Source organism: Cibotium barometz, chromosome 2, assembly GCF_041138505.1.
Source record: "Cibotium barometz isolate CiBa-2024 chromosome 2, ASM4113850v1, whole genome shotgun sequence".
Taxonomy (NCBI): Eukaryota; Viridiplantae; Streptophyta; class Polypodiopsida; order Cyatheales; family Cibotiaceae; genus Cibotium; species Cibotium barometz.
The window spans coordinates 58358560-58384713 of NC_141047.1; the positions used below are offsets into that span (position 1 = coordinate 58358560).

Below are 26154 nucleotides of genomic sequence, written 5' to 3' on the forward strand. Positions count from 1 at the left end.
GGTGTGCTTTGTACAATCCATATGGAAGTACACTTGTACGTAACAGAGAGGGGAGACTGTGACAGAAAGGAAAAAGTTGCAGGAGGCTGTGTGGAGAGAAGCTTAGAAGAGAAGCTTAGAATAGGGGACACTTGGAAGAAGAAGTCTGTAGACAGTAAAGATTGGATTTCATGTGAGTTGTACATCGAGAAGAGAGTAGAGAAGACAAATCAAGAAGAAGATCAAAAGGGCACAGAGAAGAAAAGAGGCGGGAAGAGCGAAAGAGAAGACAATGCAAGCTTTGTTTGAGTTGATTTGAGTTAGAGTTAAATAAGAGTTTTCAAAAGGATAATGTTGATATCACATAAATTGCAATGGCTTTGGATGTTGTGATCGATCTCTTACAAAGAGATACTTAGGAGATCCATTTGGGTATGGCTCCAAGAACTTGACAGTTTTTATAAGAAATGCACATGACAATATGCTAGTATACACATATCAGGTTGGTTGTGTTCATACCCATGCTTTGCATTTCACTTTGTTGCCAAACTCTCAAGTGGTGATTCAATTAGTGGTTGCATTGTGCTTGCAAGGGGATTTTTTAGAGAGGTAATCAAAGGTATTAATGCCAGTTTTACTAACTTACCTTTATTAATGATCCAAGAAAGCTTTTCTCACCTACAAGGTATGACAAGGACTCTAGAGTTTGTGATTAAACAATTAAGTTGTTATTTTTAGATCATTTATGCACTAAGTTTGGGATTGGAGAGAGAAAGTTTATAGATGCATTGCAATGTGAGTTTGAAGTAGGCCGCTTTTGTTTAACATTGTAAGAGGCAAATCAGAGTTATGATTTTTACAAACCACGAGAACATTGTTGTGGTCAAGAGATGAGGGGTTAGTGTCCTTTCCAAATTTAATGAAGCTTTGACTCTTACTTGTGGTTCTAGTGAGCATTATTGCATGTGAACATGGGTTCTCAATGTAGAATTGGATTAAGGTTGATGATAGGAGTAGTCAGGTGCTTTTTTTTTTGGAGAGCGTTTTTTGGTTTTAAGGCAAGTAGTTTCTCTCTCTACTCTTTCTCTCTCGCTCTACTCTCTCTCTCTCTCTCTCGCTCTACTCTCTCTCTCTCTCTCTCTCTCTCTCTCTCTCTCTCTCTCTCAATTTGCTCCAATTTCATAGCATGGTTTTCTAAAAAGACATCATATAAAGAAGAAACTTCCAATATATTCCAAGACTTTTGCATATTATGACCACCACCTATGAGATGTTGAGCACAAGAAACAATACAAGAAAGCATTTAAGACTTTGTAATACTATTGGGACTCAGCTATCATCTTTCTCTCTCTATCTTCCCTCAATTTACTACAATTTCATTACTACTTTTTTACAAAGACACCATAGAAAGATGAAACTTCCATTATATTCCAAAGCAACATTATAAGATTACAACATATTATGACAAACACCTATGAGATGTTGAACACAAGCAACATTGTACATGAAAGCATGTGGGACCTCAACTATCATCTTGGACTATTATGACAAAAACCTATGAGATATTGAACATAAGCAACAATACATGAAAGCATCTGGGACCTCAACTATCATCTTGGACTATTTTAACTATCCCAAATTTGCAATGAAGGTGGCAACTTCTCCTCGAAGAGGAGCCTTTTTTCCCTTTTCAATGATGCCAAAGGCTCTCCACATCCCAATGGTTGTTGCTACTTTCACCTCTAGCATGTTCTTGTCTACAAGGTCTACCACCTTCTCTATTGTGAGCTTCTTGTAGAGCTCCTACACTTCGGACGTTGTTGTCCATGCCTCCAAAGGGCATCCAATCTTGGTTCTTTTTCGTTGAGGTGCATGAAAGATGCAAGATATTTAATTAAAAAACTTGCAAACGTCATATTATTAGAGGGATTGTTGGATGAACCCATGAAAATAGAGTTTCTGTCCAACCTATGACAATATAAAGAAATAAGGGCTAGGTAGGGTGGGATGTATCCCTCGAATAAGAGTAGTGGAACATGACAATCTCTATTCTATCTATAACGTCTCAAAAAAAAAACTTTTAAAAGCATATAAATATAAAATGGATATGCATGTGACTTATGGCATTTAAAGACAACATTTAAAGACAACACAATCTCTCTCTCAGTCAAACTTTCTCTCTTTCACTCAGTCTTTGTCTCTCTCCCTCTCCATCTCTCTATATTCAATTATCTAAAATGTTATAGCAATACCAAAAAACAATGTCATAGCATCAATTTAAGTGTGCAAAATTGCATCAAAATAATGTAAAAATAAATAGTTTTTTGTCATTATAAGAGATGGATTACATTAAAGAGGGCACTGCGGCTGCTGATAGAAGGAAGGTGGCTACATATGGGGAGCTCTCCCAAATGGTGCAGGCGGAAATAGCAGCCTCACAAGTTTGGGAAGTTGTGCCCATGATGATGGCATCATAAGAGGAACCAAGGGGGACATGTGGCATAATAGGTCGATATGGGGCCTCCAATGGAACACCAGGTGGCCATGATGAGGCACTTGATCTTGTTGGGCTCATGGTGGGTAATGGGATGGGTGGAGGAGGGTGGTGAGGAAGGTGTGGAGATGACGTCTCCACGTCCCTCTGTTACTCCCATTGAGCATAATCATTGATGTCTCCCTTGAAATATTGTTGTCCTAAATCTTCAGAAAGGAACGTGCAAAAGAGATCATATACAAGTACTCCCATCGAGCATAATCATTGATGTCTATCTTGAAATATTGTTGTCCTAAATCTTCAAGAACATGCAAAAGAGGTCGTATACAAGAACTAAAGCACACCTTATCACACTCCATGCTAATGCAATGCCGATGTAGTCTGGCATAGCAATCTAGAACTACATCCCCTCGGTCAATTACCGTCCCGAGTAGTCACTTGCCATACATGCTTCTTTCATTTACATATATATATGAACAAACATCAATACAAAAGATAATGAATTTAGAACACAATACTTGAAACAAATTGCAATGAAGTAAGTGCCATAGATGAAGCTCTACTACCTTGCAAAAGCCTCACTATGCTCAACAACATATCAAATGGGATTTCCGTCTGCACCCAACATGTATGGGTGGGTTCCCTCTCGTGGTTTAGACATTTTCATCCACCTCAAAACTTGGATGATCAACAACTACCTCACCTCCCCACCTATCATATTTCAATCAATCAGAGGCATAGTGTGATGGGGGTGTGTAAAGATGGCAATAACCAAAACAGTGACATACGTGCACACACCCCTGCCTGTCATATTTCGGTCGACTAGACGTAGTGTGATGGGGGTGCGTAAAGATGGCGATGACCAAAACAATGACATACATGCACATACATGTAACTATGTTAGGGAAATCATGGTTTTTCACTTTATATGTAAAATGAGTACAATCCACTCTTTCATTCACCTCTTCTCGTCCATCTTCTGATATGAGATATAAGTATTGTGGGAGGCGCATGAACAAAGTCCTATGTAATGCTAAGTTCCAAGTTTCTTCTTCTCGCACTATAATCCCCAAGTTCTCTATACGTAGAGCAAAACCATAGTTCCGTTGGCATATAGAAACTCTACAGCGAGTATAAAGGCTAACTCCACAAGTACCTCCCTAAATACATTCCATTGAGGAACCACTTGCTCGACCTTGGAGAAAGCAAGATTTGTTAAAAAATCTACCCACACCAAGTGCAGGCCTCCAAGGCTATCATAAGTATCCACATTGTTGCCAACCTTGTCAACCGTCCCATGAATCGTTGCTGCAAGATTCTTGGACCACAACATATGAGTTCTTTGCAAATTGTATAACCACGATGAATGGAGAGAGTGTAAGATTCCTCCCTCCATCTTTTGAGGTGTAAAGGTGTAAGAACCTCCCCTTCTGTTCTTGAAATTATTCCCCTCTCTGAAATAGGAGAAAGATCTTGTTTTACCCTGTTTTGGCCTAGAGAGAGAAAATGTCTAGAGAGAGATAATCCAAAATTTAGATATCTTTGGATATAAAAATCCTCCTAGTATCTAAAATGGATTCCCTTGAAATAGAAGTTCAAAATGAACTTTCCAAGGTGCATTAGGAATTAATTGAAAATGTGTATAAGGGACCTTAGCCTAAGGGTCTACATTTTCAGAAATTTTTGGATTATGGTCCAATTAAGGTTCCAATGGGCCAATTGGATTAATCCAAGTGTTGGGATGAGATAAATCCAAAAGAATAAAATAAAATATCCAAAAATGAGTAAATGCTCACATAAGATGAAGAGTTGACTGAATACAAGGTTTATTAGTTAAAAATTATGAGATATTACTAAAAAAAAGAGATATTTTGGAATAATGATGCATTTTTGACACCTTGGTAAGGAGAGGGGGACTCTTGAGGTAGACTCCTTTTTCACATGTGTGGAAGGGTTTTTAATTCAAAAAAATTGTGATATTTTTATCTCTCCTCTCTCGTGGATCAAACCAAATCAAAAAGGGAGCCAAACTGGTCCAAATCTTGTCCAAATTGAGTCAAACTGAACCTGGAAAATTCTAGAACCCAGTTGGACTTGGTTAGTGGCCTCCCTCACCTATAAATAGATCCTCAATCATTTGTAAAAAAATATTGGGGCTATACCATGCCAGTATTATATTAAAATAATCATATTTTCTATTATCCCTTAAATTTTCCTCTCTTGGGAGCTTGGAGCTCTCTCTCTCTCTACAACAACTCTTGGAGTTGCTCTTCTCCTCTTGGTGGACCAATTGATTGGTCGAGGGCTTCATTGCTAATAGAGAATCAAGCCAAACTTGGAGGTAAAATCAAATTTTATGGTTTTTTTTAATTTATCTCAATGACTTTCTTCTTCTCAACCCCTCTCAAGCTTGAGAAGCTTTCTAAATAATTGTTTTAATTAAAATCAAGCTTTCCTTTAAAGTCTTAATGCTTAATTAAGAGAAAGTTAATCTTTATGCTTATTTGTAATGCTTTCTTTAAGTAAATCTCTCTCTCTAAAAGAATAGCCATCTTTATGGCTGAATCCTTTGAAAAAGGATGCTCCTCAATGATAGTCTCTTAATTCAAAGCTAAACTCTAGGCTTGATAAGCTAGAGATTAAGAAAATGGTATTTTTATGATTTTGTGTTACCAAAATAATGGTTATTTCTTTTAGATTATTTATAAGTAGTTAAAAACTACTTTGATTGATTCTAAATGAGAAATAGATTATCCTATCAATTTGGGAAAAGAGAAATAATGGAATTAGCTTAATCTAGTGGGATAATCATAATTAAGTTTATGATTATGGTTAAAATTATGATTTAAATTCATAATTTGATTTTAAGCATAAAAGAGGAACTACTATCATATTTCCATTACAAGTTTTTATTCTTTAGAAAAATTTGAGAATTATCATTAATAGCAGCACAGCGAAGCTATGGTAAAATTTTTAGAAAATAATACATACCTAATTTTTTGCATAATTCTAAAAGAGGACTTCCTACCATATTCTAGGATTGGACATCATATGCAAAAAGAATGATTTTCATCATATTCATGAGAAATAATTTTTTTGTAATTATGCATAATTAATTAATTATGAGAAAAGAGTAAATTTTGATAAAATTTTTTTAATGCAAAAAGAGAAATTCCCATGATATTTGAGATCTAAGAAATTAAATGGTAAAAGAGGAATTTTTGGTAAATTTATTTTTATGCAAAGAGAGGAATTCCCATGATATTTGAGATCTAAGTAATTAAATGGTAAAAGAGAAATTTTTATTAAATTTATTTTTATGCAAAAAGAGAAATTCCCATGATATTTGATATCCAAGTAATTAAATGGTAAAAGAGTAATTTTTGGCATAATTCAAATTACGAGTATTTATCAAAAGTGAAATTTTGAGCATTATTAATTTTATTGGAAAATATGGGTAGAATTGATTTTTATAAATCCCATGAATCTTTTACTCAAAAGAAGAATATTGAATATATTTCACTTGAGAAATTTGAGAAAGAATATGAAAATATCCATCGAGAAAAAGTACCTTTAACTAGGCCAAGCAATTGGCAGAAACTTAGAAAAGTCCCATCGGTATTGAAAGTAGAAAACAGTACTAAAAGAGGATGTGATAAGATGTGATGTAGAGCCGAATGAATGTAAATGAATGTGACGGGATGTAAATGGATGCAATGTGAACGTGATAAGAGGAGATGTAAACGTGATGTGATAAGAGGAGATGTAAACGTGATGTGATAAGATGTGAATGCGATGTGATAAGATGTGAATGCGATGTGAGTGGATGTGATGAGATGTGATGTGATGTAAATGGATGTGGATGTGGTGTAAATGGATGTGGATGTGATGTAAATGGATGTCGATGTGATGAGATGTGAATGAGATGTGATGATATGTGAATGGGTGTGATGTGATGTAAATGGATGATAATGAGATGTGAAGTGATAGATGTGCATGTGAATGAATGGATGGATGTGGATAGATGTGAATGTGAGTGAATGGATGGATGTGGATAGAGGTGCATGTGAATGGATGGATGAATGTGGATAGATGTGCATATGAACGAATGGATGGATGTGGATAGATGTGCATGTGAATGAATGGATGGATGTGGATAGATGTGAATGTGAATGAATGGATGGATGTGGATGAATGTGATGAGATGTGAATGGATGTGATGAGATATGGATAGATGTGGATGGATGTGATGAGATATGGATAGATGTGGATGTGATGTAATGTGGATGGAATGAATAAGATGTGATGTGGATAGATGTGGTCGTGATGTAATGTGGATGGAATGAATGTGATGTGATATAGATGGAATGAATGTGATGTGATAAGGATAGATGTGGATGGAATGAAGATGATGTGATAAGGATAGATGTGGATGCAATGAATGTGATGGATGTGAATGGGTGTGATGGATGTGAATAGGTGTGATGTGGATGCAATGAATGTGATGGATGTGGATGCAACGAATGTGATGGATGTGAATGGGTGTGATGGATGTGAATGGTTGTGATGGATGTGAATAGGTGTGATGTGGATGCAATGAATGTGATGGATGTGAATGGGTGTGATGGATGTGAATGGGTGTGATGAGATGTGAGTGGATGCGATGAGATGTGAATGGATGTGAATGTGATATGATGATATCTGAATGGATGTGATGTAGTGTGAATGGATAGATGTGATATGGATCTAGGTAGATGTGAATGGATGAGATGTGATGTGATGTGGATCGGGGTAGATGTGAATGTATTAGATGTGATGTGAATGGATGTGATGTGGTGTGATGTGGATATGGGTAGATGTGAATGGATGAGATGTGATGTGATGTGGATCGGGATAGATGTGAATGGATGAGATGTGATGTGAATGGATGAGATGTGATGTGATGTGGATCGGGGTAGATGTGAATGGATGAGATGTGATGTGAATGGATGTGATGTGGATATGGGTAGATGTGAATGGATGAGATATGATGAGGATGGATGTGACGTGATGTGATGAGGATCTGAATAGATGTAATTGGATGTGATGTGGATGTGATGTGGATGAATGTGATGTGATGTGGATAGATGTGATGAGATGTTTTTTTTAGAAATTTAGGATTTCTCTTTTCTCTCCTCTCCTTGTGCCTTGGTTGTCCATGGTTAATATGTAATAGATATATATATACACATATATATCCATAAATTTAAATTTTTTTAAAAATTAATATTTTGAAAGAAAAAAATTTAATTATATTAAACGATAAATTAAAAAATGACCACATTATTTAAAGGTGATAATCACCATTCATTTGGTGTGTACTTTGTACCTATTGTGACATTCTTTTTTGTTGTTGTGTACTTCTTTTTACTCCTCTTTAGAATGAGCTACACAATCTCCTTCTGATCTTCTAAGAAGAAACTATGTTTCACCAAGGGCCGAGTTCTCGTGAGTGCAAAGTTCTTACAAGACAAGTAGCCCCCATGTCATTCTCTGGATTGCAAGCAATAGTAAATATTGGGTCCTAAGAGTTACATGTCCCTCTAGAGCCTACCTCTAATCATAAGGGGGAGAAGCTCAAGATAACAACAAAATCGATGCATCAACCTCTTCCATAGTTGCAAGAGGAGAGGGTAAGATACCTTTGGAGCAAGGGAAACACATTAACAAAGATTTTGTTAAATGTCAAAGGTCCTGGAGATTCCTAGGCAATGTAATGGTGATATTGCATTTGAGTTCCCACCAACCATGGGATCGCATGTAGGAATGGACTCAATGGAGCATAAGTATGATCCCCCATTGGTGGTCAGAGCCACAAACCTCCAACATTGCCTTCCCTGGAGTGTATCTGAGAAAGGATATAGATGCAAGATTTCTCCTTATGATGCATGTACTACCGATATGGCAAATACAATTTTGCAAAGCGCTAAGGGAGTCTCTTACTCTCAAGGCAAGCACATAGGGAGAGGACCAAGCTTGGAGAAACTACCGGAATGGATGTCTACAAGCCTAGCCCAAGTGGTCTCCGAATAGTCAAAAGGAACACCCATGTATAAGGCACCTACCCCCTAACCAGTGTGACAAAGAAACTACACGTCACAAGAGACCAGCTGCCGCTACGGTCATTGATATTAATGATGAGGCAATGCATCATCTGAAATATAATATGCATGTCATATTTACCAAGATTGACACATAAAGAGCTGATTCCGAATGTAGGAAATGTAAGCTCATGGGCATATTGGCGGGTGGCGAGTTCCCAATGAGAGATGCCAAGATTTCTTCTTTGAACAGAGCATTCTTCCAATTGACCGAGTACACGCTATAGCTCTCTGTAAAGTTGGAGGAGAACTCACCCGCCATATGCTATGCATGAGAGAGCCACATGTGACCTTGGGGGTGGTATCGTGGATGCCTTGAAATCTTTTAGGAAGATGCACTTTGAAAAGGCGTTCCTAAGGTGGAAAAGGCAAATGCGTGCCACCTTGGACCTTGACCAGTAACCACACTTACCACGCACGGCACGTTGCCTCTGTTGTACAGGTATGTAGTAGCATAATCAATACTACGTGTCTCATTTTATTATTATTCTATTGTATTGAAAGAGTATTTAAATATTTTGGTATCATGGTGGTGGAGTAATTGTGTGTATAATCAGGAATGTAAACCCGAGCACCCTTCAGATACATGGGTGCAGTCCGAGAGAGAGGACACATGATTGTACCCTAAGGACTAGATCGACGAGGTATAGGGCAAGGAGACATGGACATCTTGCCCATGGTGGATAGACTATCCTCCTGAGGGAGAGTTTCCTCTTAGTGAGGCTAACTAGTTTCAGATTAAGTATCATTATGTATGGTAGCATGTTTGTATAAACTTTAAAATTCGTATAGGGAGTTTATAGTTGCTATATGGGTTGGATGTATGAGCAAAGAAGGGCAAGAAGCCAAAAAGGAAAAGGGCAAGAAGATGGCTGTAGCAGTGCTGCCATCATCCATAACCATGATAGCAATGCCCAAAAAGAGGACACAGCCAGAGTGGGAAGGGGAAGACGGTGATGAGGATGCTAAGGAGAGCACCCGTCTCAAGTTTGAGATTGATGAGAGCTTTGGTTGGAGGGAGTCCCATGCAGGGAGTGATAAACAGATGATCCCGAGTGGTGAGAGCAAAGAACAAGGGACGGAGAGTCCAAAGGAAGACAACATAAACCTATTGGGATTCAGTAAGTGTACTCAAAATATTTGTGTTTTAACATAAGTTTATTATTTGAACATTAGAAATAACATGTGATTTTTCTTGTCGATATGAAGACTTCGATTCACAATCTCAATGAAGACATTGATCACCTCCATCTTGCACTTTTCGGAAAGTAAAAACACAGGTACAATCTCTCACCCATGCCAGTCACTCTCTCCATTCATCGTGGTTATACAATTTGCAAAGAACTTAAATGTTGTGGTGTTCTGAACTTAAATGTTGTGGTGTGCTGAAAGATCCCTGTCCCCTCCGTGCAACAAATTCCGAGGTGCTAGCAGCGGAAGTAGCACTTATTGTGCAGGGCAGGGCCTCTCACTCGGGGCCTCACCCACGGATATCTGGACAAGAGACTAATCCCTCGGTTTTTCCAGAATCGAGGCCGAAAAAATTTCCCTCGCCCAGCAAACATAGCGATTTCTCCAGGATATTTTTATTCTAATGTAGTCAAGAGCTTTAACTAACCAAATTGATCCGACCGAACCCGTAAGTCACATGGTCAGATCAAGGAAAGGACTTGTACTTGGATCATAGAGTCCAACGCTTTTCTCCTCATCAGACATAGCTGTTGATTCTTTTCCATAGAACAAGGGTTATCCAGGATTTACTTCAACTATCGTAATTTAACAGAATTGAGTTTCATCTTAGGGATCCATCAGTCCAGCCTAACCCCATCCAATCCCATGGGTTAGCCAACCGTCGAGCCACTATAATGATAGGATCCATTTAGGGATTTGGTTATGTTTTGCCCCGAGTACCAGGGAAGAGAGTTCCCAGGCCCCCTAGCCAGCGCTTCAAGCAAACTTCAAGGTAGTCACACCACTTACACACCCAATATAAAATTGCCTGTTTTCATAGATTCAGCTGTCTTTAAAACAATCTTTTAATGAAACCATAGTATTACTGATCATAATCCTCCAAAATATCCAGCTTGAATTCTAATTTCCAATCATCAGTGTACCTATGGCATCATTGCAAACCAGAACGCTCACCACTTGTTCCCTCAAGGGCCTTTTCAATAGTTCCTAGCTCATAGTACCCGACAATATAATCACATAAGAAAATCCAGATGGACTCTTCGTTGAAGATCAGCAAGATCAACCGACAGATCCATATAAAAAAGCCATGGACTCATCTGTTGAGGACCAGCAACAACAACCAAGGACAATCAACCAGATCCATGCCCGAGTTTAGAAAACAACTCTAACTCCTCGTTTCATTTTCTTCCTCAACGCACACATGGGTATTTTGGATGAACCAGAGCTTGAGCACCGTATGGTCAGCACCCTCTAGGCTCCTTCGCAAGTCACCTAGCACTTCACTCATAGGTTGCTTCCTTGGTCCCTCATCAACCGTACCGGAAGCTCACCATTTAAATCGAACCCGACTGACCTTGCTACGCGAGACGTCCTCCGTTGACTCTCCGTCAGCTGTTGCAACTTTATCACTTAGGTCTCCCCACCACGACCTCATTCACAAGATGGTCAAAATGCTTCCCCAACATTCTTGACATAAAATAGTCATTTAAAAATAGGTCATAAATATAGTTTCTAACAAACTCTCATCTTTCCACATTGTTCCACATCATTTCTCGTTATTCCACATTCTTCTAAATTAATTCACTTTTCTTATTCCACATCCAGTCATATCTATTCCCATCATCCTTCATCCATTCTCATCCAATCATATAAGAGGAAAAAATCCCTTCGATTGACCCTTTGTATTCTAGCTTCCATTCTTGCGTTTCACTTCTTAATGTCTTTTACATACCACAACAACACGCGGATTGAGTACTAGTAATACACAAATGCATATTTGCACACACACATATATTTACACACACACACACACACACACATATATATATATATATTTACACACACATGCTGACAGAGCGCTCTCTCTCTCTCTCTCTCTCTCTCTCTCTCTCTCTCTCTCTCTTTTACACACTCCACTATGATGATGACATTTCGTCCTCCATAGCTCCATGATCCAGCAGTCCTATCAATAACCCTACCTTTATGGAATTGTTAATTAACACTAGCTTGGTGTACATAATCTTATTTTGCATTCCTTTCATTTCCTCTTCCATTTCCAAAGTTAAATTACTATGGGCTTTCAAATTGACTCTAGTATCAAAGGATTTTTAAGTAGTGTTCTTCTACTCATGTCACCATATAGTTGATTTTTCACACACACATGCTGACAGAACGCTCTCTCTCTCTCTCTCTCTCTCTCTCTCTCTCTCTCTCTCTCTCTCTCTCTCTCTCTCTCTCTACTATGGGCTTTCAAATTGACTCTAGTATCAAAGGATTTCTAAGTAGTGTTCTTCTACTCATGTCACCATATGGTTGATTTTTAAGTAGTGTTCTTCTACTCATGTCACCATATGGTTGATTTTTCACACACACATGCTGACAGAACGCTCTCTCTCTCTCTCTCTCTCTCTCTCTCTCTCTCTCTCTCTCTCTCTTTTACACACTCCACTATGATGATGACATTTCATCCTCCATAGCTCCATGTGTTGTTAATTAACAACAACTTGGTGTACACAATCTTCTTTTGCATTCCTTTTATGTCCTCTTCGATTTCTAAAGTTAAATTACTATGGGATTTCAAATTGACTCTAGTACCAAAGGGTTTTTAAGTAGTGTTCTTCTACTCATGTCACCATATGGTTGATTTTCCACCACATGGTGGAGGGTGGATTTTACTAATAATAACTTGTGGGTTTAAAGCCTCTTTAATAAAGTTTTGTTGAGAATACTTTTCTTTCAGCACTTGAATTTTTTCTAGTTAGATAAGAAAATATCTTTATGAAGGAGAGGGAATAATTAGAAAATGTCCACATTCATGTATTACACGTGGCAAATGCCATGTGTAATGCCCAAGCGTGGGTATTACATGTGGCGTGCTTGAGTTTTGACATCACCCATGGCATGCCACATGTAATACTTATGTTTGGGCATTACACGTGGCACGCCAAGTGTAATGTCCGCTCTCGAGCATTACACGTAGCGTGTTTGATGCATCATGTGTATGTGTAATGCTTGGGCGTGGGCATTACACGTGGTGCCATTGTTTGTGTGCCATGTGTAATGCCTGTAGCTAGGCATTACTTGTGGCGTGCCATGTGTAATGCCATGCAATACACGTGGCACGTGTCATGCCACATGTATTGCTCGAACGTGGGCAATACATGTGGAATGCCATGTCATGGTATTACACATGGCAATGCCACGTATATTGCTTGAGCATGGTAATATATGTGCCATCTGTAATGCCAGGTCATGGTATTACACATGGCAAGCCACATGTATTGCCCGACCTTGAAAAATACACATGGCGCTTGCCACATTGGCAGCACTGTTTTAAATGGCTAAGTCTCTCTCTCTCTCCCCCAGTGTTGCCCTCGAGCCGCTTGCCCCTCTTCCCTCAAGCCGCCCTCCTCTCAGCTTCTCAAATCCTAATCGCCCCCCTCTCATCCTCTCCCTCCTCTCACCCTCTCCCTCCCACTAGTTGCCCCAATCACCACCCTCTCTCTCTCCCTCTCCCTCTCACCCTCTCAAATACTCTACACACCCTCTCCCTCTCCCTCAAACTCTTCCCAGTCTCTCCCTCTCACCCTCACAAATACTCTACACCCCCTCAAAAACTCTCTCCCTTAAATTGTTCTAAGTCTCTCTCTCTGTCACCCTCTCAAATAATCTACATCCCCTCAATCTCCTCATCTCAAACCCTCTCCTCCCCCCTTCTAGCACACACATACTCTCACTCCCTCTCCTATACATGTTCTATTTCACTCACAACCTCTCCTGGCATAGCAAGAAAGTAATATAATGCCTCCCCGAACTTGTTTTTACAGTCCAAGGGCTTCATCGAAAATCCAGACGAGATTGCACTATTTGAGGATGTGGGCATGTCGTAAGTTGCCACATCAAGCAACATGACCAATACATCTGGATTACGTTCTAGCGAGGCTTACTCCTACAATGCCTGGCAATAATCGTGATGATTACTGATGAAGAGGAGCCCATAAAGGAGAGTTTCGACCAAGTGGCTGATCGACATATCTCCACGAATTGGGTGGAGGATTACTTGGTTAATGATGAACACTGCAACCCTGCAATCTATCTTCTTAGAGTGTCTCTATGTCTCCTCCTTACAAACCCTGCAATCCACACAAATGAGGATTGCAATGAAGGGTTCATTAAAAGCATGGAAGAGAGCACCTACCAGAAGACAATGGCGGCATTCAAGAGAGTTTCCTAGGCCAAGAGCCCATTCCATTCAATTGTCAAAGTGTAGTTGGCCTTAACCTATCATTGTTTAGAGAGTTTGACATGGTACAAGAGCAGCCAGAAGGATGGCAACACATGGTTGAGGTGATGTTTATTGTCTGGGATGGCAACCGTCATCTCAAGGCTTGGAAAGAACGGGCAAGAACCACACGAGCTAATAGAGAGAAGGTTCAAAAGGTGAATTATAGGATGATTTGATTCCTGCAGGAGGAGGAGGCTAAGTTGCTATGGGAACTAACCTTACAGTCGAGGAGGTCTATTCATTATGGGAAGGTGGATACCAGGTGGAGAGATAGAATACAAAAGGTGCCATGCCCACCCTACCTCTGGTAGAGATGGGGCTACAAGGTTCTTTACAACAACAAGTAATAAAGAACCACCATATGGATCCACTACAAACATAAAGTTATGTGGCTCACGCATGCGAAATGACGTAAGAGTTAGGTATCACACGTCGATATCAAAGGAAGCGGTAAAAAAATAAAGGCCACTTTGAAAATGAAAGCTAGGGTGGTAGAAGAAGTACTGAGGATGGAGCACAAACATGAAGTTTTCAAGATCGAATCATGCGGGGATGAGGATGATGCACACATTGGAAAATATGATGTGCATGTGAAAGATGAATCGTGTTGTACGTGTCTAGATTTTGCAGATAGAGAATCCAAGAAGAAGCCTTATCTTGCATGCAAGAACTTGTCTTCATATATTTGCCTATTCTTGGCTTGAGCCAGAACAAGAATATGTTCATCCACCAACCTATCGTTTCAGACTTGGAGCTCTACAATGCCTTATCTCGTAGGAGAACCTACTCTAATTTAGACCATTGAATGCATGGAATTTCACATGCCAAATTTTCTCGTTTCATGTCCTATAGTATCTTAGGACTTTTGTAACCTCATTGGAAGCAACCTCATTGTAGAGAGTTCGATTGTGCAATATCTTTCTCTCTCCCTCTCCCTCTCCCTCTCTCTCTCTGCTCACTTTCTTACATTAAAGGAGTAACAAATCACAAAATTAACATGACTTATGATGTTTTATAGCTTCCAAACTTCAAAGTTTACCAAAAGTAATACAAATAGTTTTATTCCGGAAACTTAAAACTAACATGATAAATTTTGAGTCCTATGAAACTTCATAGCTACCCATGTATCATAAATGCATTCCCAATCCACATCACTCGAATTATGTGGTGTTGAAAAAGATAGAAGTATAAGTATATCTAATGTACTCAAGGTAAGACTACTCTAGGGGAATTTTTTAGCGAGAACTTTTTTGGAATTGGGCATGCGGATTCCAAAAAAATCCCTTCTTCCATCAAGAGAGAGAGGGAGGAAGAGAGTGAGAGAGAGAGAGGGAGAGAGGGAGAGAGAGAGATAGAGAGACATATCAACATTAAGTGAGAGGGAGAGGGAGAGGGAGACAGAGAGCAAGAGGGAGTGAGAGAGAAAAAAACATGTTAGCATTACATCCTCTAAATTGAGGTTATTGCTACCAAGTGAAAATAAAAACAAGTTCATTCACATACAACTTCCAAATACAACTCTTCAGTCAAAAACTATGTTCGTAGAATGGCACTTGGGTGATTCCGAATATTCCATGTGTAGGACATATGAATTTAGGGATGGCTGGAACTAAGTGTTGGATTTAATGCTTATGATCTATTGTGTAATTTTAGCAAGTGTTGCTAATGTGTAATGTGTTTGAATGGACAACCTGTAGGTTGGTGAGATTAACGAGCTTTGTGCTCATAAAGCTAGTAGGGCTGGGACATTTGTTATAAGTGGGTGTGGACCTATTAATTTTGTTGCATGTGAATTAGCCCTTGGGGGTTTATATGTATTTGTCCTCAGTGATTTGGATAGGAAAGACTTATTTAAGCTTTTGGTAAAAGCAACTCCTATTTTATGTAAAGGGCAAGCCTATGCAAGAGCGTGAAACTATTTCTGGCATGTGGGCTATTTTTATTGATAGACATAAATAACCATGAAGTGGAAGGATGTGAACACTTCTTGGGGGGGGGGAGATTGCATCCAATACTGTGTTGAAGGTGATGTCTACTCTATCTCATTTTTTAATGTTATTTTATGCTCATTTTTTAATTTGGTTCAATTATATGGTTTAGCTCTTGATGTTTATGTGAGTTTTGAAATTATTCTTCTTGAGGTCCCATGTCATTTACTTCCATGGGCTTCGCTTGTCCTCCCAGGTGAACGCACAACGTAAGCGAATGGCGTTTGTTCCCTTATGCACTTCCTCAAGCGCATCATCAATAACACCATGGGCTCGCCATATCACAATTAAGCCCACCACTTAAAAACCTTCACTTAAAAAATATCATCATCACTACCAGGAAGTGGTAAGGATGCGAGACCTTTCCATTCTTGTGCACCATATACAGTCTTTTGCTTGACCTTCACATTGGTGGCCTCCCTCTAGCGAGAACACCCAGCAACAACTTTAATGCTAACATTTGATAAGGCCATCATAAGCAATATGTAAGAGGGTTATGGGTGGTGTACTCTGCTAACAACACTTAGGTAAATGGTAATTGACAAAGTGCTATGGAGCTTGTCTCTATATTTATAGGAGTGGGAGAGGTGCATAAAGAGATATTCCTTGTAATTTTGCAACAACAAAAAAACATCTTTCTTCTTTTTTAATGATAATAATAAAGGCATCTTCCCATATTTTTTTGGGAAAGAGCGAGTATATATCTTTTCTTTTTGTTTGTGCAATTTCAGAAAAGCTTTCTTGCCTACTGAAAGGCTTTATGTGATTTGTGGCCCACCTTGCTTCTCTCTCTCCCTCATTCTTCCCCTCTCATTTCCCTAAGATTTATAAACATTTAATGCTCATAATGTGATAGAAGACCACGTTCTGAAATACAATATCTACTTGAAAATGCAATGGACTAATAATATTCAACAAAACTCAACTTTAGTCTCATAATGCAATATGAGAAGCTTAACAAAACTTTGTTTGGAAGCAAGATCGCAAAGTTCATACACATTCCCTCCAAGTTTATCAATAAGTTATCTTTGTAACTAGTTGAGGCTTGTTTTACACTAATATTATACAAGTCTTTTGAGATTTTGTGCCTTATGATAGTAAACATGCAGGGATGCAAATACCTATCTAGGAAATTTTCACGAGTGGTATCTTATCCATCCTATAGACGACCCTCAAAATGTTTCTCTTTGGGGTTTTGATTCATTGTTTTTAAAAAGAATCGTAGATGACATGCTTGATTTAGAATGCGGCAAGGGTCGTGAATGAGAAAAGAATTATGTTTATGCTAAAGCTAAAAGTGAAGGCTAACTTGGACCAAAGGGTTAGCTGTGACGTCTAAAATTAAAGTAAGGATGTATTTCAAAGGCCACAATTAAGAAGCGATTTCAGGCCATGCGTCATTCAGGCCATCAAAAATAAGGCTAGGGGTGGGGTGGTCTTCAAATTTCAGCCTGGATGAAGGTGTTTGTTTACTTTCTCGTCCACATGTAAATTTGGAGGAACGGAGGAATGGAGAAAGAATAGGAAGCTCTCCAAAGAACTTGGAAGTTGGAGGAGGCTACTTAGAGAGGAGAAGGCTATGTTATCTGGATGTTCACGTGTATATGTATCTATAAAGCCCCCCCTAGAACATTTTATGATTAATTAATTAGATACACCTAGGCTACGTAGAGAGGAGAAGGCTATGTTCTCTGGATGTTCACGTGTATATGTATCTATAAAGCCCCCCCTAGAACATTTTATGATTAATTAATTAGATACACCTAGGCTACGTAGAGAGGAGAAGGCTATGTTCTCTGGATGTTCACGTGTATATGTATCTATAAAGCCCCCCCCCCTAGAACATTTTATGATTAATTAATTAGGGAATCTCCCTCCCATTAGAAAATGAGAGAGCCATTCAAAGTGCGATGGAAAGACGTGCAAGGCATGAAGCAAGGGAGAGGGTCCACACTAGGAGCCGTTGAAAAAGGGGACTGGCCGGCCAAAACAGGGGTACCCAAACTATCAACGGCTTCTTCAGGCTGCGGGTTCCAACGGCTACTTCCCATTTCAAAAAGAAGCGCAGGACCCAAAAACCCAAAAAAAACAGAAAGGATACGAAAACCGCCACGATTAATAATAATATCTCTTCGTAATTCTTTTTTTTTAAAGAACTAGCTGAATTTTAAAATGCTTTACCCTCCCTACCAAAATGGAAATTTTATCCCTCTCTTTTTTTTTTTTTTTTTTTTGCATTCAAGGGGAGACTGTTCGCTTCTCTTCTCTCTTTTCTCAAAAAAATTGTGCATTCCGTGCTCGCTCACACAGGTCCACCATAGCCACAGCTCCCCGGGGCCCTTTGGCCTCCTCCTTCTTCTACTCCATCTCCGTTTTCACTCAGTGTGATGTTTGCTCCTCTAAACACAGCAAGCATCTTTTCCTTGATTCGCCATAGCTGCAGAAGCAGTTTAGATCTCTTTCTTGACCTGCAACTTGAAAGCGGCTCTCTTGCGCTGGGTTTTTGCAGGTCACAGCACCATATCTCTGCAAGATCTGATTAATGCTGTGCAAAAAACGGCCTGCAAAAGGGTTCCATTTTGTGTGAGAGAACTCTCTCAGGTGGAATTTTCTGAAGTGTCTTCTGCTATCTTTGCAGGTTTAATTTTGGCTGAAGAACTGCACAATCTGTTTTTCTAAAAGATTTTTCTAGCAGAAAACCTGCCAAGTACTGGATCTAGCGTTGGATTTTCACAGGTCTTGACAGCTCACTCTCTAACCTATCTGCTTTAGTAGCCATATATACTCTCAAAAACTCATGGTATTTTCTCCTCCCCCACTCCCACAGGTCTCTTATGGCAGCATAGTGCCCCCTATTGGTTGAGATCTTCCTACCTTTTGGTTTGAGATCTCACTTTGTATGATTTTGTTCTACTTAATACAAGTCAAGATGATATTTTTCATTAATATGCCATTCCTGGAAAATGTCCTCTACAATCCTTACCCATCCTTCTTCCTTTCTCTCCAGGGAATTGCACCCGCATGACAACATCCATGGGAAGACAGCAGCTCCTGGAAGTAGAAACCACTTGTGGCATGCTGTTAAATGAATTGCAGGTATGCCTCCATATAGACTTCACATCATGATTCCTCCATGAGTTCACATGACATTTAACTTCGCACCATTCCTAAAATCAATGCAATGGTCTGAAGTTGATGGTCAATGGAAGCTAATCCCATAGTTTCCACACAATGTCCAAGGTAAGTGAGGATATGAATGGAGGCTTGAGTACACTGTATCCACAGTTGATGATACATAAGAGGCTAAGACACTGACTCGGCCTCTTATCCAACACCATCAAACCATTTTGGAGGCTCAAAGTGTTGCTTTTCTTTTTGCAGCTAATCTGGGATGAAGTTGGTGAGAATGATGAAGAGAGAGACCAGATGCTCCTGGAGCTTGAGCAGGAGTGCTTGGCGGTGTATCGGCGCAAGGTAGACCAAGCCAATCATTCAAGAGCTAGCTTGCATCAATTGCTGGCAGACATCCACTCTGAAATTGTTGCTCTGGCTTCAGCCCTCGGAGATCGTCCACCAATGGCCCAGGTAGCAGCCATGAAATTGATTAACCCAGCACTCAAAGTAGAAATTTGTTTGGAGGATTAAAACATTTTGATGGTTCCTACAGGTAGAAATTAGAGGAATCTCTCTCAAAGAGCAGCTTGCACAATTGAAACCTATCTTGGAAGAAATGACAAGGAAGAAGGAAGAGCGTCTGAGATTTTTTCAAGAAACTAGAGCTCAGATCCAAAGAATTCAGTGTGAGATTTACCCATTATCACAACCCACTGAAGTTCCAGTACATGAGCAGGATTTGACACAACAGAAATTAGAAGAGCTGCAATCACAGCTTCAGATTCTGCAGAAAGAGAAGGTCTGTTGCATCAGGTCAACATTCAACCTTAAAGCTTATTCATGTCTTCTTACACCACGAGCGATCCTTACATAACTGGTTTCATGTGCAGAATGATCGGCTCTACAAAGTTGTGGAATATGTTGACACTATTCACGACCTCTGTGCAGTGCTCGGTTGCGATTTCTTCTTGACAATCAGAGAAGTGCACCCAACTTTAGATGAATCTTCCACTAGCCAGGCCAAAAGCATCAGCAATGAAACTATAAACAGGCTAGGTAGCACCATACAATCTCTGAGAGAGGAGAAGAGGAGAAGGATGCAGCAGGTGGGATGTAGTTCAAAGATCAAACTAGCAAATTCCATCTGTTGATATCTGTGTTAGTTTAAAGACTAATTTGCATGCCAACAAACAGATTCAGGACCTTGGAGCTTCTTTACTTGAGCTCTGGAACCTGATGGACACCCCTGTGGAAGAACAGCATCAGTTCCAGCATGTGACCTGCAATATTGCAGCTGCAGAGCATGAGGTTGCAACAGCAGGGGCACTCTCTCTGCGTGTTATTGAACAGGTATGCGTTTTACTGAATAGGTTCTCAGAATCAATCAGTGCATTGCTGAGCATTTCTTTCTGCACCTCTATCAGGCTGAAGCTGAGGTTGAAAGGTTGGAGCATTTCAAAGCCAGCAAGATGAAGGAGCTTGTTTTGAAGAAACAAAGTGAATTGGAAGAGATATGTAGGAGGGCTCACATCATACTGGATGAACACACGGCGCTAGAAAAGACCATTGCCACCATGGAATCTGGTGAGGATGCCATTGTTTATATATAAAAACCATTTCAGAACCATTCACAAGCAAGTTAGCATCTTCACATTCGTTCCATCAGCAGGCATGGTGGATCCTGCTGACCTGCTTGCAAGCATTGAGGAGCAAATCGGTAGCATTAAGGAGGAGGCCTTCAGCAGAAAAGATATTATGGACAAGATTGAGAAGTGGATGGCAGCTTGTGAAGAAGAAAGCTGGCTGGAAGAATACAACAAGGTTGACTTCATTACTGAGCTGCGTTTGTAAAATCAACTTGTTTTTCCATGGGAGAGACACTAAACTAATGAAGTCAACAAGGTTGACTTCATTACTGAGCTCTGTATGTAAAATCAACTTGTTTTCCATGGGAAAGACACTAAACTAATGCAAGGATTTATTATTTTTGCAAACTCTGCAGGATGATAATAGGTATAATGCTACCAGAGGAGCACACTTGAACTTGAAGCGTGCTGAGCGAGCACGTGCAACAGTCAGCAAAATCCCAGGTGAGCAAACATGCAAACGGTATGCACAAAATATACATGCAGAACAGTCTCTGATGCTGTACATCTGGGACTTGAAACAGCTTTGGTGGAATGCCTCATTTCAAGGACTACAGCATGGGAGGAAGAAAGAGGAAAGCCTTTCCTCTATGATGGGGTATGCAAGTTGTTTTCCTTGCAAATGAGAGTTGCAGTTCATGTTCCTGTGCTCTCAACTATGCATTAACTCTTGACATGCTTTGAACCAGGTGAGGCTGCTCTCAACTGTAGAAGAATATAACATACTGAGAATGGAAAAAGAAGAAGAAAAACGCAGGCAGCGGGTATGACAGATGCTTATCTTTGTACATTACTGTCATGTACTTCATATGCATATATGTTTCTGTATGATGTTTTGGATGCATGCACATCAATGAGGGGTTCAATGAAATAATTGACCAACTGACAGACGCTTCTCTTTGTACATTGCTGTTATGTAATTCATATGTGTATATTTTGCCATATGTTGTTTTGGATGCACTGACATCAATGAGACATCAATGCGGGATTCAATGAGATAATTGACCAGCCGTCCGTTGTGCACTACCATTTACAGGATCAGAAGAGGCTTCATGAGCAATTGGTGAATGAGCAAGAGACTCTGTTTGGGACAAGGCCCAGTCCCAATGGTAGAACACCCTTGAAGAAAGGGGTTACAAACTCCAGATTAAATGGAGGCAGCACACCAGCCAGTCGTAGAATATCAGTTGGAGGGGCCATGCTGCAGCAAGAATCCCCAGCAGTGGCGAGACTGAATGGGATCACCCCAGGAAGGAACGAATCAAAATCACTTGGAGGGGCCATGCTGCAGCAAGAATCACCGGGAGTGACGAGACTGAATGGGATCACCCCTGGAAGGAATGGACCGACACCAGCTGCCAGCAAGGAAAGCAGAATCAAAATAACACAAACACCAGCTTCTGTGAACAGGGTGCTCTTACCCGAAGAGGATATGCTACCCCCTCCGGGTGAGATGAAGTGTGCATCTCAGTTGTCTGTTTTCCTATGGCTTATATATCCTTCAAATTCCACATCCACTTCGACTGCTTTTCTATGTTCAGTTTGCCTCATCTAGGCTTGTCTGCCTGTGCAGGTGTCTTAAACGCAAAACATCCTTCACATCTTCCTCCAATGTCTGTGTCTGGGCATGAAACAGATGCCCAGAGTACTCTGCTTCGCTTGCCACTCTCTCCAGTTTCTGCCCCTGGCATGAGGCCAAACACAAATATAGATGGCCATGCTAAATCTACTTCAATGAAAGCTGCAATCACTTTGATGAAAAGTCCATTGTCAGCTACTCCATTGGGCAGGCCAGCAACCACAGTAGTAGATGAAGAAAACACAACTCCTCCCAAACAAACAGGTGCCCAGCAGCAACAAACAGGTGCCCAGCCACCGCAGTCGCCGTTGCCGTTGCTGCAGCAGTCGCCATTGCCGTTTGTTCCCCAGTTCCACCGACCACATGAGTTTTCTTTTGAGGAGAGGAGGCTGGCCTTCGTGTACCACCATCAGTCACAGAATGTGAGCGCATGGACAGATTGCAGGTAACAACACAACAACACTAAACAAATCAACAGCCTGGAAGAAGGCAGAGCCAAGCAGAATTGCTATGTATGCTATTAGGGTAAATCAGCTATCAAGTCAGCAGGGGGCGACTGTTATCCCACTTTTTGTAGAGGCAATTTGGGTTCGCAAAGCGCCTGAATCTGCTGAAAACCAGAAAACTGTATACAATTGGAACGCACTTTCATGATGTGTTCAATCAAACTAGACATATTCATGAACCTCTCTGATGATGCTTTTCAAAGGTCTCAAAAGTGAAGATGACCTTTTTATGTAAAGCTTTACAGTTGCAGTAAGTAAACCCAAGATCCTTCGCCGGATTCAGTATTACTGTCTCTTCTTTGGAGTATTATAGTATTTCATCGCCCTCCATGTTTTTCTGGTACACACACACACACACACAAAAAAGTTTTTTTTCTTAAAAGTTGAGTGGTTTATTAGCCATACTATGTGGACAGTGCCCTGGTCAACATCTTGCATTATCCAATGGCTAGGAAATTTTTATTGCATTTTGTGCTTGGTTTTTTTAAATGGAACCCCATCACATTAAACTGAACATGAATCTTTTGAGATTTTTTTAACCTATTCCATTTATTTATTTTTTATCAGTACCACCCGATTTTGAAAAAGATAGGTTCACCTTAGCTTAGAATTTAGAAAAAAACTTTTCAAAATTAGGGGAGAGGGAAAAAAACCTCTTCAAAAATTTCAAGATTTAGTTATATTGTAGAGAAAATATAAAGAAAATCCCTGCTCAAAATGATAAACCATGGGCAAAAAGGATTTTTGTATGGTTTTTTCAATAGAAAGAGTTTCCAGAACACTTCCCTAGTTAATCATTCCCTTCCCTCGTTTGATTGAGGATCTAAGCAAGGGTTATAGGTTGAACTTGTTCAATTTTTTTAATGGCCTTTCTTAAATTAATGAGAGAAAGAAAAATACTTAAAGTTTTCAAGGTTTGTTATAGTAAGATCTAAGTATGAAGAAAATACTTGTTCAAAATTCCAATTTCCTCTTCAATTCATGGTGAGAAGGATTGATGTAAAGCTTAATAAAAATTGTTTCTCCTTAACGTTGATCTAAGCCATACATTCACAGTACACAATTTTTTTTGGAATTTGAACCTTATTTACCTACATGTTGTCATTGAATTTAATATTCTCCTTAGAGAGAGGATGCTTAGTATGCTTTTTTTTTTCCAAATCATATTTCCCTACATGTTGTGTTGTTTTTTTTTTTGGAATTCAAATTATATGTGTTGTTGAATTCTTGCTTGTGTCTCATCAGGCATGGTTTCTATAACAGCTGATGTGGCCTTCATTGATTGTGTCCTTATTTGACTTCCTACAAAACAAGCAAATTAAAAACTTTACCCTTCTTCAACAGGGTCAAAAATTTTAACAGACCTTCCTACAAAACAATGGGCCCCACTTGCAAAAATAAACACAGCTCCAAACCAGTGCTCGAAAAAAAAATAAAGGAAAATCCGTTTGGAATGATTATTTTAAAATTGATTTTAAGTAGCCCTTATTTTAAGCAATGATTTTTTTAAAACCGGTATATAATTATAGTAAAGATTTTTTAAAGAAATATAAGAGGTGTCCTTATTTTGATTGGTTTTAAAAAATGTTTTTTTTTCAAGCATGCTGGGAACTTCTTTTTAAAAATAAATAAATAAAAGATATTGGGTTGAAAGTAGAAAATACACATGAATCACCCACACACAGACACAAGTGACATAACTCTAACAAGAGAAATTAGAACCACCACAACTTGGGGGCCAGTGTGGGCGATAGATGATGTCCTAAATTAGTGTCGGGTATCCTTTTGAGAACACGGGTATTAAATCTAATGCAGCGCTTCTCATCGACACCACTTGTTGGTGGACTCCTATGATCACCCCACCAGCTGGGCTGCAAATAATTACCATGACCTATGTCTCATTGTCCTGTGATTGTGGATAATGGAAGGGTTTTACATTGTGTGGATTGGGACTCTTGGAAGGTACCTTTTTTAGGGTGTTGTTAAGGCTGTCAAGTATTGTAGTTTTTGTAGCTATGGGGGCGTTGAGTGTGTAAGGTTGATGCTATTAGCACTTAAATGGCATTGTATACTATTTTGTAAGGTTGATGCTATTAGCACTTAAATGGCATTGTATACTATTTGACACTTCTTGTTTTTTGAAGGCATCAAATGTTTTGATGTGAGTGGATGAGGTTGCTACTAGTAGCGGTTGTTGTTAGTACTTCAAAATTGACACTTCTTGTTTTTTGAAAGCATATGATTAGACGTAATCAAGTTATTTACAACATGAATGTGTACTAAAGTAAAACCATATTTACATATTGAAACATAATTCTGGCATGGTTGTGAACCTTCATTTCTTTGCTGCTACACGCCTACTTAGTAGGCTCTTGCAAACACTAGTTATATATTCAAGTACAAGTTTGGCATGCTGTGAATAGTGTTCTCATGAAACATTGTTTTCTATGAACAGATGAGAACATTGTTTTCTATGAACAATGTTCACATAAAACATTGTGCTCATCGAATCACAAAATAAAGATGCCTTAAATTTTGTAAATTCAAAATTGAGGAAAAGAAAATTTTACATAAGCAAAAACGTTGGAAAAGCATTTGGTTAATGGTCGACCCTTGTGTTGTCAACTGGTGGTGACGTATGTGCTCTATTTCGTATGCCCCCCTAAATGAGGGCCCCTAAATTGTTGTGGTGAGCACCTGGACAAACAAAAATGTTAGAAAAGTATTTGCTTAATGTACCACCCTCATGTTGTTATTGACGGTGATGAATGTGCTCTATTTTGTAAGGCCTCCTATATGAGGAGTAGCCGTTGTGGTGATCACGTAGGAACCCGGTAGTTCCCAGTTTAGACATTCGATTGTGGTCAAATGTGGCCAGATGGTTAACTTGGTACTCTATTCCAACAAATAAGATACATGCTTGTGTGGGCTATGTGGCTACATTAGTGAGTGTTAGTAGACAACACTCACCAGTGTGAGACCCATTTGAGAGACGATCTTAGATGGCTGTGGGAGCTGTGAAAAATCACTATGACACTTTGTTTTAGTCTAGTATAGTTCCAATTGGACACACTTTTCTCGGGTTAGGAGACACATTGGAGACATTTTTTTATAGTCTAGTATAGTCCCAATCGGATGATATGGTCGATTAGTCATTTTGGACAACTCTAGGGTTAGCTAAGGTGGTCGACCTACATCCATGCCGGCTGTGGGCACTATATATAGAGTAGTT

The 26154-nt window shown here is 39.5% G+C and overlaps 1 protein-coding gene across 6 annotated transcripts; it reads left to right on the forward strand.

The window, feature by feature from the left end:
• Positions 1 to 18290: 18290 nt before the first annotated feature.
• Positions 18291 to 23201, forward strand: LOC147641271 (65-kDa microtubule-associated protein 1-like). Of its 6 annotated transcripts, none has more exons than XM_086819971.1 (15): positions 18291 to 18586; positions 18716 to 18813; positions 18905 to 18957; positions 19085 to 19173; positions 19459 to 19662; positions 19745 to 19990; positions 20082 to 20297; positions 20386 to 20541; positions 20616 to 20775; positions 20861 to 21012; positions 21194 to 21281; positions 21362 to 21435; positions 21527 to 21601; positions 21874 to 22285; positions 22411 to 23201. In XM_086819971.1, exons 4-15 carry the CDS (start codon positions 19099 to 19101, stop codon positions 22863 to 22865), a joined length of 2313 nt encoding a protein of 770 aa, XP_086676097.1. In that variant the 5' UTR covers positions 18291 to 18586; positions 18716 to 18813; positions 18905 to 18957; positions 19085 to 19098; the 3' UTR covers positions 22866 to 23201. The 6 variants fall into 6 exon arrangements, with proteins under 6 accessions (XP_086676097.1, XP_086676067.1, XP_086676090.1 ...); XM_086819957.1 differs by having other exon boundaries at positions 18292 to 18586; positions 18905 to 18974; positions 20858 to 21012; XM_086819977.1 differs by having other exon boundaries at positions 18292 to 18586; positions 18905 to 18974.
• Positions 23202 to 26154: the final 2953 nt, after the last annotated feature.

What these genes read in the sequence shown, in the direction of transcription:
- LOC147641271 (XM_086819941.1), top strand. Translation starts at nt 19,099, where the DNA reads ATGACAACATCCATGGGAAGACAGCAGCTCCTGGAAGTAGAAACCACT. An exon ending in AGCCTTTCCTCTATGATGGG is followed by an intron (nt 21,436 to 21,526) that starts GTATGCAAGTTG and finishes GCTTTGAACCAG; the next exon opens with GTGAGGCTGCTCTCAACTGT. An exon ending in AAGAAAAACGCAGGCAGCGG is followed by an intron (nt 21,602 to 21,873) that starts GTATGACAGATG and finishes TACCATTTACAG; the next exon opens with GATCAGAAGAGGCTTCATGA.